The sequence below is a fragment of the Phascolarctos cinereus genome, unplaced genomic scaffold (assembly GCF_003287225.1).
Source record: "Phascolarctos cinereus isolate Bilbo 61053 unplaced genomic scaffold, phaCin_HiC Scaffold_9;HRSCAF=440, whole genome shotgun sequence".
Taxonomy (NCBI): domain Eukaryota; kingdom Metazoa; phylum Chordata; class Mammalia; order Diprotodontia; family Phascolarctidae; genus Phascolarctos; species Phascolarctos cinereus.
Window position 1 is genome coordinate 66,413,047 of NW_027556402.1, and position 16,870 is coordinate 66,429,916.

A 16,870-nucleotide genomic window follows, 5' to 3' on the forward strand; every position below is an offset into this window, starting at 1 on the left:
TTGTCTTTGAGGAGTTAGTATGGCATAGAGGAAAGAATTCTTAACCTGCAGACATTGAGCATTTATGTAACATGCATATGTATGTAGACGTATATACACACATATGCATAGATGTATATATAAGTATATATAGATACATACACATACATATATGTATTTTAACATAATTGGTTTTCTTTGTAATCCTGTGTGTGCGATTTATTGCATTTAAAAACATTCAGAGAAGGGGTCCAGACAGACACACAATAGGTTAAGAAGCCCTGCTCTAAAGTTAGAGGACCTGGGTTCAAATCCTGCCTCTGACACTTACTAGCTGTGTGACCTTAGGCAGAGCAGTTCATCTCTGTGCCAAGCCCCAAATTTCTCATCTATAAATGAAGGGGTTGTGCCGAATGCCCTCTGAGGCCCCTTCCCACTCTGGATCTCTGTTTTTATAGTCAGAGAATGGGAATGAGTGAGGGGAAATCCTTGCTTAAGTTACAAATAACCACATATACGTATTGTTTAGTGAAAAGTACTTTTTAGTTCTGTGACTCTAAAAAAAATGCATTTGACGATAACATATTTATTCTCCGGAGGAATAAAAGCATTTTTTAATGTTTTATTTTAAAGCAAAGTAATTTAAAAACCTCTCTGAAATGAAAAAAAAAAGCTCTTAAAATTGTTCTTCTCTTTGAAAGGGACGGCAACATTGGCTGAAAAGAAACATTGAAGGCAAACAGTACCTAAGCAACATGGGGACAAGAAACAGCTACCTGCTGCCCAGCATGGCAACTTTCGTGACCTCCAACAAGCCGGATCTCCAGGTTACCATCAAGGAGGAAAGTTGTCCTATGCCTTACAACAGCTCCTGGCCTCTCTTCGCTGACCTCCCCCTAACGTCTTCAGTCTCTCAGGCTCCCACCAGCAGTCGTCCCGACCAGGAGACCCGGGCCAGCGTCATCAAGAAAACGTCTGATATCACCCAGTCAAGAGTTAAGAGCTGTTAAGCCTTTGTTGGGGGTTTCCTTGTTTTTGTTTTCGTCTGTTCGTTTATATTTTATTTTTCTCTTTGAACACCTACTTTAGACAAATCGAAGGGGGGAGAAAGCCTTGACAATAGAACATTGATTGCTATGTCCTACTCCAGTACTGGAGCTTTTTTTAAACTCAGGACCCCAGCCTATCAGTAAGTCTCTCTAAACCCTGTTGGATCTCCCAGGACAGAACTTCGGGCCGGCTTCTTCAAGTCTCAGGACTTCCTAGGACCATCAGTACCCTCGCTTGGGGACTGCGTCTCTCATAGTCAAGGCCAGGGCAAGACGGAAAGCCTCGGAATGGAAGAGAAAATGTGAACTTGCTGGAATTAAAAAAAATTTTTTTTTTGTGAATATGTATATAATGCAGTACTAGCAATATTGCAGTCTGCTTTCTGCACCTTATCTGATGAAAGCACTTACAAATAGGCCTTTTTCATTATCTTGCTCTAAATTAATGGCACATTCAGAGCCCCTCTTTTCCCTGTCCTCTTCTCCCCCAAAGTCTATCCATTCTACATGTCCATAAGGATGAGGGGGGAAGAATATTGATCTTCTGTACAGATGTCACATTTTGAGACTGCTTTTTAAAAAACGTTTCTAATCTGCTATGCTTGAATGCCACGCGGTACAATAATAAACCTATCATGAGGATATTATGCAAATTCCCAGATTTGAAAAACAAACACTCTAATTCTAACCAGAGCAAGCTTTTTTAATTTTTTATACAGGGGAATATTTTATTCAAGGTAAAAATTCTAAAGTGAATATAATTGTTTTTTATCTTTTCTACAGCAAATTTATAATTTTAAAATTCATTTTCTTGTTTATCAGCAATTATTATTACATCCTTGTGGCACATTTTTTTTAATTTTGTAAAGGTGAAATAGCTTTTATGAGCTCGTGTAGCAATCAAATTATCCTGTGGATTGATAATAAATAAATATGATATAAAGTTAAATTTTTAATGAGCATCTTGCCTGGTTTTGTTTATAGTCTGCTTCAGAGCAGCAAGGCATAGTGCATAGAGAGTGATCCTAGAAACCCAGGAAGACCTGAGTTCAAGTCCTGCCTTTGATACATACTTGCTATGTGATTCTGGGCATGTCATTTAACCTCTCAATGCTCTAGGCATCTCTCTAAGACAGAGCCTCTTAACGTGTGTGTGTGTGTGTGTGTGTGTGTGTGTGTGTGTGTCTCATTGATGTCTTCAGTAGTCTCATGAAATCTACAGATTGCTCAGAATACTTTTTAAAAAACCATAACTGAAAGAAATGCTAAATTTCAGATAGAGGTAATTAAAAATAAAGATATAATTTTTCATTCTCATCCATGTTCATAGACATTCTGAATTCTTTCCTTGGACCCCTTTGATCTATGGAGCCCCGGTTAAGAACTGTCGTAGACCATATGTTTGAAAGACAGTGCCAACCTGAATTGATGGAAGGAATTTCCTGACTCTTATACCTTATACCAACAAAATTGAATGGCTCTAGCTTTGTTTCAGAACTCAGAGATAATGAATATCAATATTAGTTAATATTAATTAATAATAGCTAGTAACATCTACATAGAACTTTAAGATTTGCAAACTATTTTTGCACATACTGTCTCACTTAATCCTCAAAATGACCCTATGAGGTATGTGCTGATTTTACAGGTGAAGAAACTGAGGCACAGAAAGGTTAAATGATTTGTTGCAGGTCAACAAAGTGGTAACCAGCCGAGGCTGGGTTTGAACCTAGGTCTTTTTGACTGCAGGTCCAGTACTCTATCCACTTTGCTACTTAGCTGCCTCTGTCCATCAGAAACGGGATGGAATTGGTGGAATACTGACCAGGATTCTCAGGAGAGGCCCTTTTAAGATAGACGCTCATTAAATGGAACATGACAAGCTATAAGACAGCTCCTGTCTTCCTCCAAAAGAGAAATTGGAACCAAGAACTACAACAGGGAATAATAATTCTCACTCACCAGTGAGGTTTTGCACACTATTTGAACTGTAGAAAACCTGCTGGTTCCTCTATGTCCCAGCCTTGCCTCTTTGAAAGGCAGAGTGCCAAAAAGCAAGACTTCAATCTACCCCTTCAAGCCCTAGATAAATCTAACAAAAAATAAATAACAAAGAAGCTAAAGCCCTGAACAGAATATTAGAAAAATTAGCTATTATTTTTCTGATGATTTTTGGATGGATTTATATATATATATATATATATGTGTGTGTGTGTGTGTGTGTGTGCGCGTGTAATATATATATATGTGTGTGTGTGTGTGTGTGTATATATATATATGTAATCAACTGTGCATATCATCTTTATAAATTTATTCATGTCCTGGGACATAAAAACCTCACAAACAACTACAGAAAACAAAAAAATATATATTCTACATTTCCTTTGTTGAATGCAATGCAATAAAAATTATGTAAAGGTCACTGAAAAAAATATTAAAAATCAACTGGAGTAAACATAATCCTAAAGAATTGTTGGGTCAAAGAACAAATCATAGAAATGATAAATCATTTCATTAAAGATAATGAAAATAATGAGATAACATTCCAAAATTTGGGGAATATAGTCAAAATAGTCCTTAGGAGAAAAATTATTTCTTTGGACATTTTCATCAACAAGAAAGAGAACAAACAGATCAATGAATTGGGATGCAACTAAAATACTAGAAAACAAAATTTTAAAACTCCAATTAAATATCAAAATAGAAATCTTAAAAAATAAAGAAGAAATTAACAAACTTGAAAACAAAAAAAAATACCCTTGAATAAACAACTAGGTGCTGGTTGTTTGAGAAAAAGTGCATAAATTACTAAGCCAAAATACTTTGCCCCACTAAGTGCCAACAAAACCAAAAACTTGAAATAAATGGATAGTTATAAAAATAGAACACATTTAAATGACCAGAACAAGACAGCATTTAAACAATGCAGTTTCATAAAAAGAAATTAAATCATAAATGAACTTTGAAAGATAAAACTCTAAGACCAAGTGAATGCTATCAAAGAATAAATTCCAATATTAAATAAATTACTTGCAAAAAAATCAAAAGATGGGGGTCCTATCAAATTCCTTCTAGCACACAGATATAGTCTTGATACATAAACCAGGGAGAATCCAAACTGAAAAAGAAAGCCACACCAATGAACATATATGCAATTAAAAAATATTAGCGAAGAGACTAAAACAACATATCACAAAGAGCATATATTATGACCAGGTTGGAGTTAAACCAGGGATGCAAAGTTGGTTTAATACTAGGAAAACAATAAAAAAAAAATCAACAAAGATCATGTGACTTTTTCCATCAAACTCAGAAAAACCTTTTGACACAAATAACACCCATTTCTGGAAATCACTAGAAAATATAAAAATGGATGGATTCTTCCTTAAGATGACCGATAGTGTATATCTAAAATTAAGAGGTACCATTATTTGTAATGGAAATAAATGGGAATCGTTACCAATCACATCCTCACCATTTCTATTTGATACAGTACTAGAAATGTTGGCCATAGCAACAAGGCAAGAAAAAATAAATTAAGGATTTTTTTTTAACAGCCACAGGTAAAGAAGAAACAGAATTATAATTTTTTTGCAGATGATATGATGGTATATTTAAAGAACCCTAAATAGTCAACTAAAAATAAATTGAAACAATGAATGACTTTAGGAAAGGTGTAGGATCTAAAGTAAAATCCACAAAACCCATCAGTCTGTATTATTCTAGCAGGAAGAGATACATTCCATTTAAAATTATCACAGAATGTATACAATAGGTGGGAGTCTATCTTTTTAAGACACACACAAGAACTTTATAAATACAACTACAAACAACTGTTTACAGAAATATTGTAGGACCATTAATAATTAATAGGATGAACAAACATAATAAAAATGATGTTACTTTAATTTACTTATTCAATGCCATTCAATCAAACTACCAGAGGATTACTTTATAAGAACTAGAAAATAATGATAAAAAAAATTCAAGTGGAGAAAAAAAGGTCAAGAACCTCAAGAAAAATAATGAAAAGAAATGGAAATGAAGGGGGCTTGGCACTACTATACCAGACTATACTGTGGAAGCAGTATTACTAAAACAATTTGATACTGGTTAAAAAAAATAGATCAATTGGTAGAACGGATTAGGTATATATACACAGCACACAGAATGTATCTAGTATCTTAATATTTGATAAATACAAAGATCCAGGTTACTAGGATATTTGACAAAAATTGCTGGGAAAACTACACAGCATGGAAGGAATTAGGTTTAGACCAACACTTCCAAATAGGTACTTGACCTAGATATAAAAGGTCATATCATAAAAAAAAATTAGAGAAGTGTAGAAAAAATTAACTAACAGATCTTTGGATAGGAGGAAAGTTCATGAGATAACAAGGAATAAAGAGACTTCCAAAAGAAAAAATTGGATAATTTTGATTATATAAAATTAAAAATGTTTTGTATAAGCTAATATAATAAAACTAAATTAAAAGGGAAACAGTTAACTGAGGGGAAAAAAATATGCTGCAGCAAGTTTCTTTGATAGAGGTTCATTTCCAAGATGCATAACAAAGTGATTCAAATTTAGAAGAAAAAGAGCTATCCCCAAATTGAGATGAACATACAGTTCTCAAGGCAAAATACCCAGTCTATCTATAGCTTTATGAAAAAAAATGTTCCAAATCACTACTCATTAAAGAAATGCAAATTAAAGTGATTCTGCAATTCTACCTCACACCCAACAGGGTGGCAAAGTTAACAGAAAAAAAAAATTTAAATGTTGGAGGGGTTGTGGCAAAGCAGGCATATTGGTGAATTCTGAGTGGTCCTGCAATGACTACAACCACTCTGGAAATCAATTTGGAAATACATTTTAAAAGTTACTAAAAAGTGCATGTGTGTGGGGGGTGTGTATGTATGTATGTGTGTGTGTGTGCACATGTGTGCATGCATGTTTTGACTCAGTTATACCACTGCTAAGTCTATACACAAAAGAAATATTTTTTAAAAAACAGAAAAAGGTCTTTCCCATTAAAAAAACCCCAAGAACCAGTAATTGCTGTTTTTGTGGTAGGAAAAAAACTGGAAAAAGGGCTGTCCATCAACTAAGGATCGGCTAAGTAATTTGTAGAATATGAATGTGATGGAGTATTATACTAGGAGGAATGAGGAAATGGATGAGTTCAAAGAATCATGCAAAGACTTATAAGGACTGATGCAGAGTGAAGTAAGCAGAGCCAGGAGGACAACCTCTACTATAACATCGTTATTATAAAAATGAATAATTTTGAAGACTTATATAAACTGATGAACAATCAAAGGAACAGAACCAAGAATGTAATTTAAGCATTAACTACACAATAAAAAAAAACAAGTGACTTTGAGAACTGTAAGAACTATGATTGATACAGTGAACATCCATGATTCCATAGGACCAAAGATGAAGCACGCTATCCATGACACAGAAATGATGGATTTAGGATGAATTGTGAGACATCTATTTTCTATACAGCCATTGAGAAAATTTGTTTTACTTGACAACACATATTTGTTATGGGAATTGTTTTTCAATGGTGTGGAAGTGGGAGTTCATAAAAAAAATAAATGAGTTACTACAGATGTGAAATGTTGCATGTACTTTCGGATGAGGTCACTGTATTATTAACTTTACTGAGGTGTTTTGCTTTGTCAGAAGAGCTCTCCCATGAAATGGAAGTAATCTGTAAATGTTTGTAATGTCAAAAGAAAACACAGAAATAAAACTTAGAAGTAGTCAGTTAAAAAAAAATAGCAAGATTTAGGGCCCACCTGTGGACAAATCTAAGTAAATCTGTTGTCCTCAGTGGAGTGCTCCCCCCTTCTAGCCTAGCTTACAAATAGCAATAATTCTTTGTTCTGATCTCCCCTCCAAAGCCCTTGGCATAGGAAGTGCCCTCTGCTTGGGTTGCTGAGCTGGAATCCTAAATCCTAGTAGATTTTATTCTTTATCCTACTTATGTATGTGGGAGAAAGATACTAATTAACCTTGGGCTAGTCAGGAACCAAAATTGCAGGCCTCTGATTGGCCCATAAGGTCAGAAAAATAAAACCTACCTCCCCCTTCCTCTGAAGGGTAAGAGTGGGAATGGGTATGGGTATAAGGGTGGGCCTCTGGGTGGGCATGGGTGGTGAGAGGATTCATGAAAAGCACCTTTGTGGGAAGTACAAAGGGTTTATTTTTTTTTAATGCTTATCTGAGTTTGCAGTGGTACACTCACACACACTCACATGTACATCTGCAACTCAGGCATGCACATTTATTTAGCAGTCTTAAAATCATCCAGCCTTAAATTAAAAAAGAAATTAGTATTCCATTGGTTGGCCTCTTGTGGTTGAGTATTCTGCCCATGGCTATTCTTAATCTACCTCAATTAGTAGGTTCTTTGTAGGTCTCATGATGGTTCTCACTTAATTTCTCCGATGTGAGGGGTTTAAAAATGAGGAAAGAGTCCTCAGTCCATGTCAAAGCCTTTTACAAATATTGTCTTTCAGGTCATTCAGTCCAATTCCCCCATTTAACAGATAAGCAAACGGAGGCCCAACGAGATTAAATGACTTGCGCAGGGCCATACAGATAGTAAACATCAAAGGGGTATAATTTTCCAAAAGAACAAAATGGTAAAGCAGGACTCTAATGTATGCTACTTAAAAAGGAAAAATGCAAAACGAATATAGCCCAGCCACTGCTGTGGAAGTTTTGAGAATGAATAAGCCTTCTGCGGTAGGTTTCAGTGGGCAGAACAGAGGAAGGCCAGGGAAAGCTGGTCCAGTGGCCTAAGGTTAAGAAGCTCCTCCCCATCCTCCTTTCTTGCTTCCTCCTTAATCCCACACACAAACGGAGCACCCGGGTCCTTTCCTGCTGGCATCAGAGTCAAAACAGACTCCAGATAAAATTCTTCCCTGATTATCTCTGGGACGGCTTGTTCCCCGCCTTTAGCAGCTGTGACCAGTCTTAGTAAACTGTCAGCAGAGAAAATGTAATAAACATATACACAGGTGTGGGAATGTAGAGGCAGAATCAAAATAGTTTTAAGAAACTATTCCACTGCTAGTGAGAACTTGAAAAACTGGCAGAACTTTGAAAAGTATCAAAGAAAAACAAAGTGATTTTTTTCCCCCAAAGTGATTGTTTTCCACCAGTCCGAGAAAATAAGATACAGGTAACCCTGCTCAATTTTTTAGCACCAAGAAGAATTCAGTTAGGGGTGGGGATGGAGGAGGGTACGATTTCCCTGATCCAACCCTAAACTACATCTCCATTAGCCAAAGAAAGTGTGGCCAGAGGGTCCTAGATCTCAAGCTGAAAGAGATCTCAGAGGCCATGCAGTCCATTGGACACATAAGGCATCCTAGGCCCAGCAAGTGAAATAAACTGTCTGAGGTTAGACAAACAGTAACTGTCAGAGGCAGGGTTGGAACCTAGATTCTTTGACTAGGGCCAGTGCACTTCATGAAAAGACAAAAAGTTATTTTTATTTTCCATCCAAATTTATGGACTTTCTGAAATCTCTTCACCTTTGGCTGCAGACAAGTCAAAGGCGAAGAGATTTCAGAGAGTCCATAAATTTGGACGGAAAAAAATATGTTTTAAAAATATGTATACATATATACACACATACATATACATAAATGCATACATATGCATATATACACATGCATATATACACCCACATGTATACACATGCATATGTACATATACACACAGATACACATACACACCCATTTATACAGATATACATATATGCACAATATACATATATACACATGCACCAAATGCATATATATACATACACATATGCACACATACACATATACACTCACCAATACATGCATACATACATACATGCACCCATATGCATTTATGTACACATACAAATATACACATATACATCTATACACATGTACACCATTATATACACATATACATATAAATGTAAATACATATACGTGCACATGTATATGCATGTCTATCTCTATCTCTGTCTACCTCCACACACACATTTGTAGATTTTGTCATTTAAATAATAGTCACTATTCTTCATATACACACATATAAATACACATATGCACGCGCACACACACACACACACATATATTTGTGAGTTTTGCTTTGTTGCCATAGATTTACTGCTGTTGTCGTTTAAATAATGACCACCATTCTTTTTCACACATATACATATATACACATATGTGCACACCTATATATGTATGTGTACATATGCACGCACACTTTTGTGGGTTTTGCTTTGTTACCATAGGTTTGCCGCTATCATTTAAATAATAGTCCCCATTCTTCTTCACACCCACACAATAAACAGTTCACTAAGCCCTGGAGATTAAAAACTAAAAAGCCAGAGAGTTCTTATGGTCAAGCAGTAAGAGCCAGCTTTCCTGGATGTCTTGGTTTCCAGTCTGATGGGGAGGCCCCGTGGTCCTCAGGGAGGGGAGCCAAAGCAGATGGTAATGAATCTTTACCATCATGTCCATTGTTAAAGCCATATCTATGTCTGACATTGAACACTATAGTTTACCAAGAACTCTAATGGCCAGAGCTTTCTTTCGAGGTCTTTGGTTGCTGTAACTGCTGAGGAGAATGGCAAGGGGCTGCAGCAACCTTAGGGTCAGTTGTCAGGTCTCAATTTCCCAAGTGTTGCTCTCATTGACAACAGTGACAGTGGTGTGGGAGGATGGGGTGCTGCAATTGCTGGGGCTCTGGGGCTTACCTGTCTGCGGCCCTGAGCAGTCAAAAGACTTGTCCATAGCGTGAAAGTTAGGCAGTAGCAGAACCAAGACTAGAATCCAGCACGCTTTCCTCTCAGGCCAATTGCTGTTCCCTTTCTATCACAGTGGAGTTTAATGGAGATGAAGTGATCTGAGCTCTTCAGAGGTGAATGTAAAGGCTGATATATAGGTAACAACAAGGAACCAAATAAAGTGGAAATGTATACTTCTCCCTCGAAAGGAGTCTAAGATTTGCAAATTGCTTTATTATCTTATTTGATCCTCCCAACAATCCTGTGAGGTGGAAAATATTATCCCCATTTCCCAGAGAAGGAAACTGAGGCTGAGAGGGTATGACTTCACACATAGAAACATACCTGTTTTTCTCACCCATGCACAGATGGCTAACAAGCAAAAAACAAGCTTTATTTGTTTTTTAAACATTTATTTATTTATTTTAAATTTATGGTGTAAAAGAAGCATTTCCATAACATAATATAATAAAAAAAGATGATTACACATGCAACTGCAAATCTAGTATGTACAACTTGCTATTCCTTGGGGGGGAGAGAAAAAAGGGAAGGGAAAGAAAAAAATAAATGCACAAGCTTTATTTCAGTACATAAGACACAGTGTGCCCCTGGGCAAGTCATTTAATTCTCTCAGACAGCCTCAGTTCCCTCATCTGAAAAATGAGGGGCTTGGACTGAGTGGTGTCTGAGGTTCCTTCCATCTCTGCTCTGGAATCCTGAGGGAAGAATTCTCCTAAGTCCCCACGTTGCTGTCCCCTCACCATTGAGCCTCTTGGTTTCTCTGGCTCAGCCCTGGTCTCTCTCCATTACTCCCTGTAGAAGAGGCACCCTCCAATCCTCTACAGCAAATGGAAGATTTTTGAAGAGCTCTCTTATTCTGGCCAAACTACCTCCAACAACAGGTGCAGGGTTTCTGCGACAGCGCTACTGAAAATAGTGACTGGAAGGAAGGAAGTGGTAAGGCCTCAGAGCTCGTTTTAGTGTTAAATTAGTCTGTCCAAGAACCTGGGGCCTAGCTTCCAGGGCTGCAACATATTTCCTGACAAGAGGCTTTGGAGAGCTGTTTATATTTCTTGAGGAAGAAAACACACACATACACACACACGCACACAAACACACACACACACACACACACACACACACACACACACACACACACACACACACACAGCACAGCCCAAAGCCTAACATTTCTTTCTCCAAGCTGCTCTTTGCGGGTCTGGTCAGCTTCTCAAGTCCAATAAACATGTTCAAACAAGGGCCGCTGTCTGGGTGGAATTTATCTTGCTAAGGCTGTGCAACAGCAGCTTGGTTAACCCCTCTTGAACAGCATGAACAAAACCACACACAAACTGTACAAGGCAGTCTGGGTGGTGGAAACGGTGAGGTGGACGGGCAAAACTGTTCCTGCAGCTGCTGGGGTTGACTTGAAGATGTTCTCTTCCTTTGGACTCTTCTAAAAAAATTTTTTTTAGGTTCAGTTTCTAGTAAAATTTGCTTTCTGAAAGAGTCTTTTTCTAAATGCAAACATTTGTCCACACCGGTAGATTCTCCAGTCTGACACAAAGAGCCTGAGTGCTGCTGAGGGGCCAGAATCATGAATGTGCCCATCTGTGAGTATTAGAGGTGAAAATTCCAAACTCCAAAAAGGTCCATTCCATTTCAGACCCTGCAGAGTAGAGTAAATTAAAATTAAAACTTATCAAACACATATTCTCTGCAAAAATAGGACCAGGGCTACAAAGACAAAAAAAAAAGCTTTCTTGCCCTCAGGGAGATTACATCTATGTAATCATTCAGAATCCCTAGTTTTTTTCAAGGCTTGAAACTCCCCCTACCTTCTACATGAAGGCTTCTTAATCTAGGGTCTATGAATTTGTTTTTTAAAACCATTTTGCTATTTCAGTATAGTTCATATTTCAATATAATTGGTTTCCTTTATAATTCTCTGCATTTTATTTTATGCATTTAAAAATGTTGTTCTGGAAAGAGATCCATAGATTTAAGCAGGTTGCTGAAAGGGTTCAGGACTTTATGTGAAACTTTTCATGATCCTTCTGGCTCCTGGTGCCTCTCCACCCAAATTACCTTGTATCTATTTAAATATAAATGTATACATTTGTATATTGTATACACAAATACACATGCACATGTTGTCTCCTTCATCGACTATAAGTCCCTTGAGCGTCTGTGACTGTGACTGTGACCGTGTCACTTTTGTCTTTTCAATCTAGCCTCTAGCATGGGGTGTAGTAGGCAGTAGGTGTTTAATAAACGTTTGTTGCTTGTTTGCTTGATTCAGTTCCTCAGACAGATCTATGACCTCGCTGATTTTGACGTTCCCTTCAATGATGCAGATACTATCCCCTTCATTGGCTGCCCATCTTGTGTAATTCTTTTTATATCCTACCCTAATTTTGCCACGAGGGGGTCACCCAATATGTTCAGGGCCTTCCTTGGTCTTTCCTGAAATCTGAAGGATGCTAGTGAATCACCTGAGCTGGTTACTTCTTATTCCACACCTTTACCACATGGATAAAGATGTAGTAATAACAGTTATAATAACAATGTTATTATGTAGTTTAGGTTTGCAAAGCTCTTTCTATATGTTACTTAATTTAAAGTATGTAAGAGGTAATAATCCTATATACTATATATGATTATATATATATAATTTTAAATTAAATACACAGTTAAGTTTTGCAAAGCTCTTTCTATATGTTACTTCATTTGATGTAAATAGGAGGTGATAATACTATATACCACATATAATTTGTACATAAAATACACTATATGTAGTTTATATATATATAATTTAAGTTAAATACATAGCTAAGTTTTGCAAAGCTCTTTTTATATGTTACTTCATTTGATGTATTTAAGAGGTAATACTGTATATAATTTTATATATAATATACTTTATATAATTTTATATATGTATAATTTAAGTTAAATACAAAGTTAAGTTTTGCAAAGCTCTTTCTATATGTTACTTCATTTGATGTACATAGGAGGTAATAATACTATATACTATACCCTCTCAGGTAGATGCTACTATTATCTCCATTTCACTGTTGAAGAAACTGAAGCAGACAGAGGTTAAGTGACTTGTCCAGAGTCACACAGCTAGGAAGTGTCTGAGAGAGGGTTTAAACTCAGGTCTTCCTGACTCCAGGCTCACAGCTGTACCTGCTGCACTACCTAGGGTATGGCACATGGGCTGAGCCTTGAAGTGGGCTAAGCATTCTGAGATGCAGAGGTGAGAGTGTATTCCAGGTGTTAGAGACAGCTCGTGCACAGCCACAGTATGGGAGAGGCTGTTGAGTTCAGGGAAGCCAGCACCAGGAGCTGTCCAGTTTGTCATGTTTGTGTTGCTGCTCTTCAGACAGGTGAGATACAGAATTATGGGATGATGAGACTGGATGAGACCTCATTTTGATGAGTGACTGAGGCATTTATACAAAGTCACCTCACTAAGCATTTGGCTTATATTCTCCCTAGTATTGTTTCCTCTCTCATTGTTTCTTGTATGTGAATTTTGTGTCACTTGTCGTTCATTTTCCAGTCGAGTTCAACTCTCTGTGACCCCATTTGGGGTTTTCTTGGCAGAGATACTGGAGTGCTGTGCAATTTCCTTCTCCAGTTCATTTTCAGATGAGAAATTAAGGGAAACAGGGTCAAGTGACTTGCCTAGGGTCACACAGCTAGTATCTGAGGTCAGATTTGAACTCAGGGAGAAGAATCTTCCTGACTCCAGGACTGGCACTCCATCCACAGCACCATATAGCTGCCCTTTGTTTCTCTAGCTAGATTACAAATTCAGTGAGAGCATGGCCTGGGTCTGACCCTTCCCTTATACCCCCAAGTACAATGTTAGGTGTGTGGTTCACAGAATCCTAAAATGTTAGAATTCAAAAGAATATTGGAGATCATTGAGTTCAACCTCCCTCTTTTTTTTTTAGATGAGGAAATTGAAGGCCACAAAAGGTAAATTAACTTGCCTAAGGTCACACATGACTAGTGAGTGTTAGAACCAGATGTCCAACCCAGGTCTTTGGGCTCCAAATCCAGAAACCATCTTTTGCATGCAGTTTCATTTTCATACTTAGAAATGTAAATTAGCTGAGACCCCACAGACTATGAAAAAAAAATCACACTATGGACTTTTATTAAGAACATAAACTACAACTCAAACTCTCAGCTAAATCATGGCCAGGACCCTGGAGAAATGTGGGAAGGAAAGCATGGACTGCATAAGCGACCTCATTTGATGTACATAGAAGGTAATCATACTATATACTGTACCCTGTGGTTGTTTTGGTTCTTATGGCTAGTTCCCAATTAAGCAATGGTCAAAGGACATGAATAGGCAGTTCTCAAAAGAAGTTCAGAGGGAGGACTGAGACTCTTTTTTTTTTTTTGAAAAGGCCAATGGTTTTTCTTGACCATACGTGTTTATAACAAGGGTTTTGTTTTTCTTGCTTTCTCGATTTGTGAGGGGAGAGAGAAATGGGAGGCAGAGAATGCAGATCTAAATAAAATAAAATTTAACTTAATAAATGAAAGAAAAATTCTTTAAAATTAAATATTGTGACTGAAAGTTTGATTTAAAATAATGCAACTCAAAATGGATTTCTAAAAATTCTCCCCACTGAAAAGAAACGTTAGTCATCTTAGGCGCCAACTAGAATTTGCCGGAAATGTCAGTTGTTAGACTCCATGAAAGTGGAGTTGGAGCTGGGTGTTTCTAGATTAGTAGAGCTAGGGAGGTGTAAAGAAGGGGGAACTGGTTTGGTTCTGATTCTAGATGTTTGTAGTTCATCCTTCGTTCTCAAAGAGGACCAATGACATCAAGAAGGTGATGTCTTGACTTGCAAGTTAATTGGGTTTAAGTGAAGCAGGGCTGTGCAAAGCGTCAGCCTCACTCTCTCCTCCGAGTCATCAGGAGTCCAGTGGCAAGATATAAGTAAAAAAAAAACAAACAAACTGGCAATGGCCCAGAAGTTCTGATTCCACTGAGGAATCTGGGGAAAGAACTAAATTTCCCATCTAGAATCAAATGATTGAGTTATGTAGTTACACTCCATGTCTTACTGAAGCTTTTCCTCTTCCCCAGTATCCAATGCTATATGCTATGCTCTAGTTGTAATGAATTGAATGGAAGGCTACATAGAGAAAAGGGAAGGGAGTAAGTATTTATTAAGCACCTACTATATGCCAGGCACTGTGTTAAGCATGTTACATGTCAATTGTTCAGTCATTGTGTTACAGGGAAAGAACAAAGGGTCAACTCCAGAATCATAGATGCTCGGAATCATCTAAACTCTGCTTGAAGATCTCTGACGATGGGGAGCTTAGTATCTACAGAGGCAGCCCATTCCACTTTTCTTTCTTTCAATTAATTAATTAATTAATTAATTTAATTTTTAGTTTTCAACATTCACTTCCATAAGATTTTGAGTTTCAAACTTTCTCCCCATCTCTCCCCTCCCATTCCACTTTTCAATAGCTCAAATCAAGAGAAAGTGGGGGTTTTTTTGGTTTTTTGTTTCTGTTTTTTTGCAGTCAATCAATCTACAAGCATTTATCAGGTCTATTATGGTCTAGGTTAAAGCTAAGTGCTGAGAATTCAAATACAAGTGGAAATAAAGGCAGTCCCATCTCTCAAGGGGGTTACATTCCAGTGAAGGAAGATAACACAAAAGGATGCTAAAAAATTGGGAATAGGGCATGGTAGAAGTCTGGGGTATAGCCTGGAGAGGAATGAGACATGGCTGGTCTGGGCATCCTCTTTAAATAGTGGCCCTGAAAAGAGCCATTCAATCAGAGAGAGAGGCCATAGAAGTGAAGGTTACTTCCCAGGGGTAGAGTGAAGCTTTGGAATGAAGACCCAAGGCATGGCAGAGCAGGTCCCAAATGCAGTCTAGAGAAAAATAAGGGAAATTGTATAGGGGATATGGTGATTTTGTTGCTAGGAGGAACGTAGAAAAAAGTCATCAGTGCGACCTTGTCCTTTTCAGTGCTGCTTCTGAATTGATTTTCATGGTAACCGGGAGTACGAAGAGGTTGAAAGGAAGTCCTTCACTAAGACCTGGCAGACACCCTCCACCTGACAGGAGTAACAATCCCACCTAGAAGAAAATCATGGCAGAGATGACAAAGCAGTGAGGACCCCAGCTCAGCTTTTTAAAAAAAGACCAGAACACCAGCTATTCTGCAGCAGAAGAGGCATAAGTTGTCCCAGATACATGTGAACTTTGATCACATGTGTTTTTAACATGCATGCCCCGTTCTTTGTATTTCCTGGTCATGCATGTTCCCCAAGGATGTCTCCTATTGTACTGGAAGTATGGTAACTTATGAGAGAATGTATCCCTGTGCATATAGGAGAAAGCTTTTTTTTTTATCTTATATTAAATTATATTTAATACCATACAATGTTTTTTGTTTTTTATGCTTTAAACTAACGTGTCTTCTGGTTGTCTCACACAAGAAACACATTGATGGGGTCTCAGGAGCTGGATTAAATGAATGATGACATATCTCTAACATACCTCTAACCTGGAGTAACATTTGAAGGGTGGAATACAACTGGGACAGGGGAACAGGTGCTATGCTTACTAGGAACTGAAATCTCCCTTTCTGCAACTTCTACTCGTTGCTTTAGTTCTGCCCTCTGGTCACCCTTCTCTCTATTTTTGCCAGTCTTACCACAAGCAGGAACGCAGGAGAGTTGAGCTAGAGGAGAAGGAAGATAGATGCTGCTTCTGATAGCTGAAAGACTCTTTCTAACTCTGATATTGTCTGTGGGCACCAGCTAAAAAGCAGATTTTAGAGGGCAATTGGGGGTGCAGTGGATAGAGTGCCAGTATCCACTCCAGTATCTTTGCCAAGAAAACCCCAAGTGGATTCACAAAGAGTCGGACGTGATTGAAAAATGACTGAGCAACAACAAATTCCTAAATTGGACCTTGTTTTACAAATGTAAAGCTGAATCTCTTGACAAGAGGGAACACAAAAGAGCCAAATGAGATCTATGTAGCA

The 16,870-nt window shown here is 37.6% G+C and overlaps 1 protein-coding gene and 1 long non-coding RNA gene across 8 annotated transcripts in view; both read left to right on the plus strand.

Annotated features, from left to right (window-relative positions):
• The window catches only part of IRF2 (interferon regulatory factor 2), a 182,905-nt gene extending 176,245 nt beyond the window's left edge, over nt 1–6,660 (plus strand). For all 7 annotated transcript variants that reach the window (XM_078149045.1, XM_078149044.1, XM_078149043.1 and 4 more), the window contains one exon: nt 681–6,660. In XM_078149045.1, coding sequence (XP_078005171.1) covers nt 681–989 — 309 coding nt within the window. In that variant the 3' untranslated portion in view covers nt 990–6,660. The remainder of the gene's footprint in view (nt 1–680) is intronic.
• Nucleotides 6,661–12,959: 6,299 nt separating this feature from the next.
• On the plus strand, nt 12,960–16,264 carry LOC110222596 (uncharacterized). The gene is made up of 2 exons (XR_002328436.2): nt 12,960–14,109; nt 15,847–16,264. It is a non-coding gene; the product is annotated as an uncharacterized LOC110222596 (long non-coding RNA).
• The last annotated feature ends 606 nt before the right edge of the window (nt 16,265–16,870 follow it).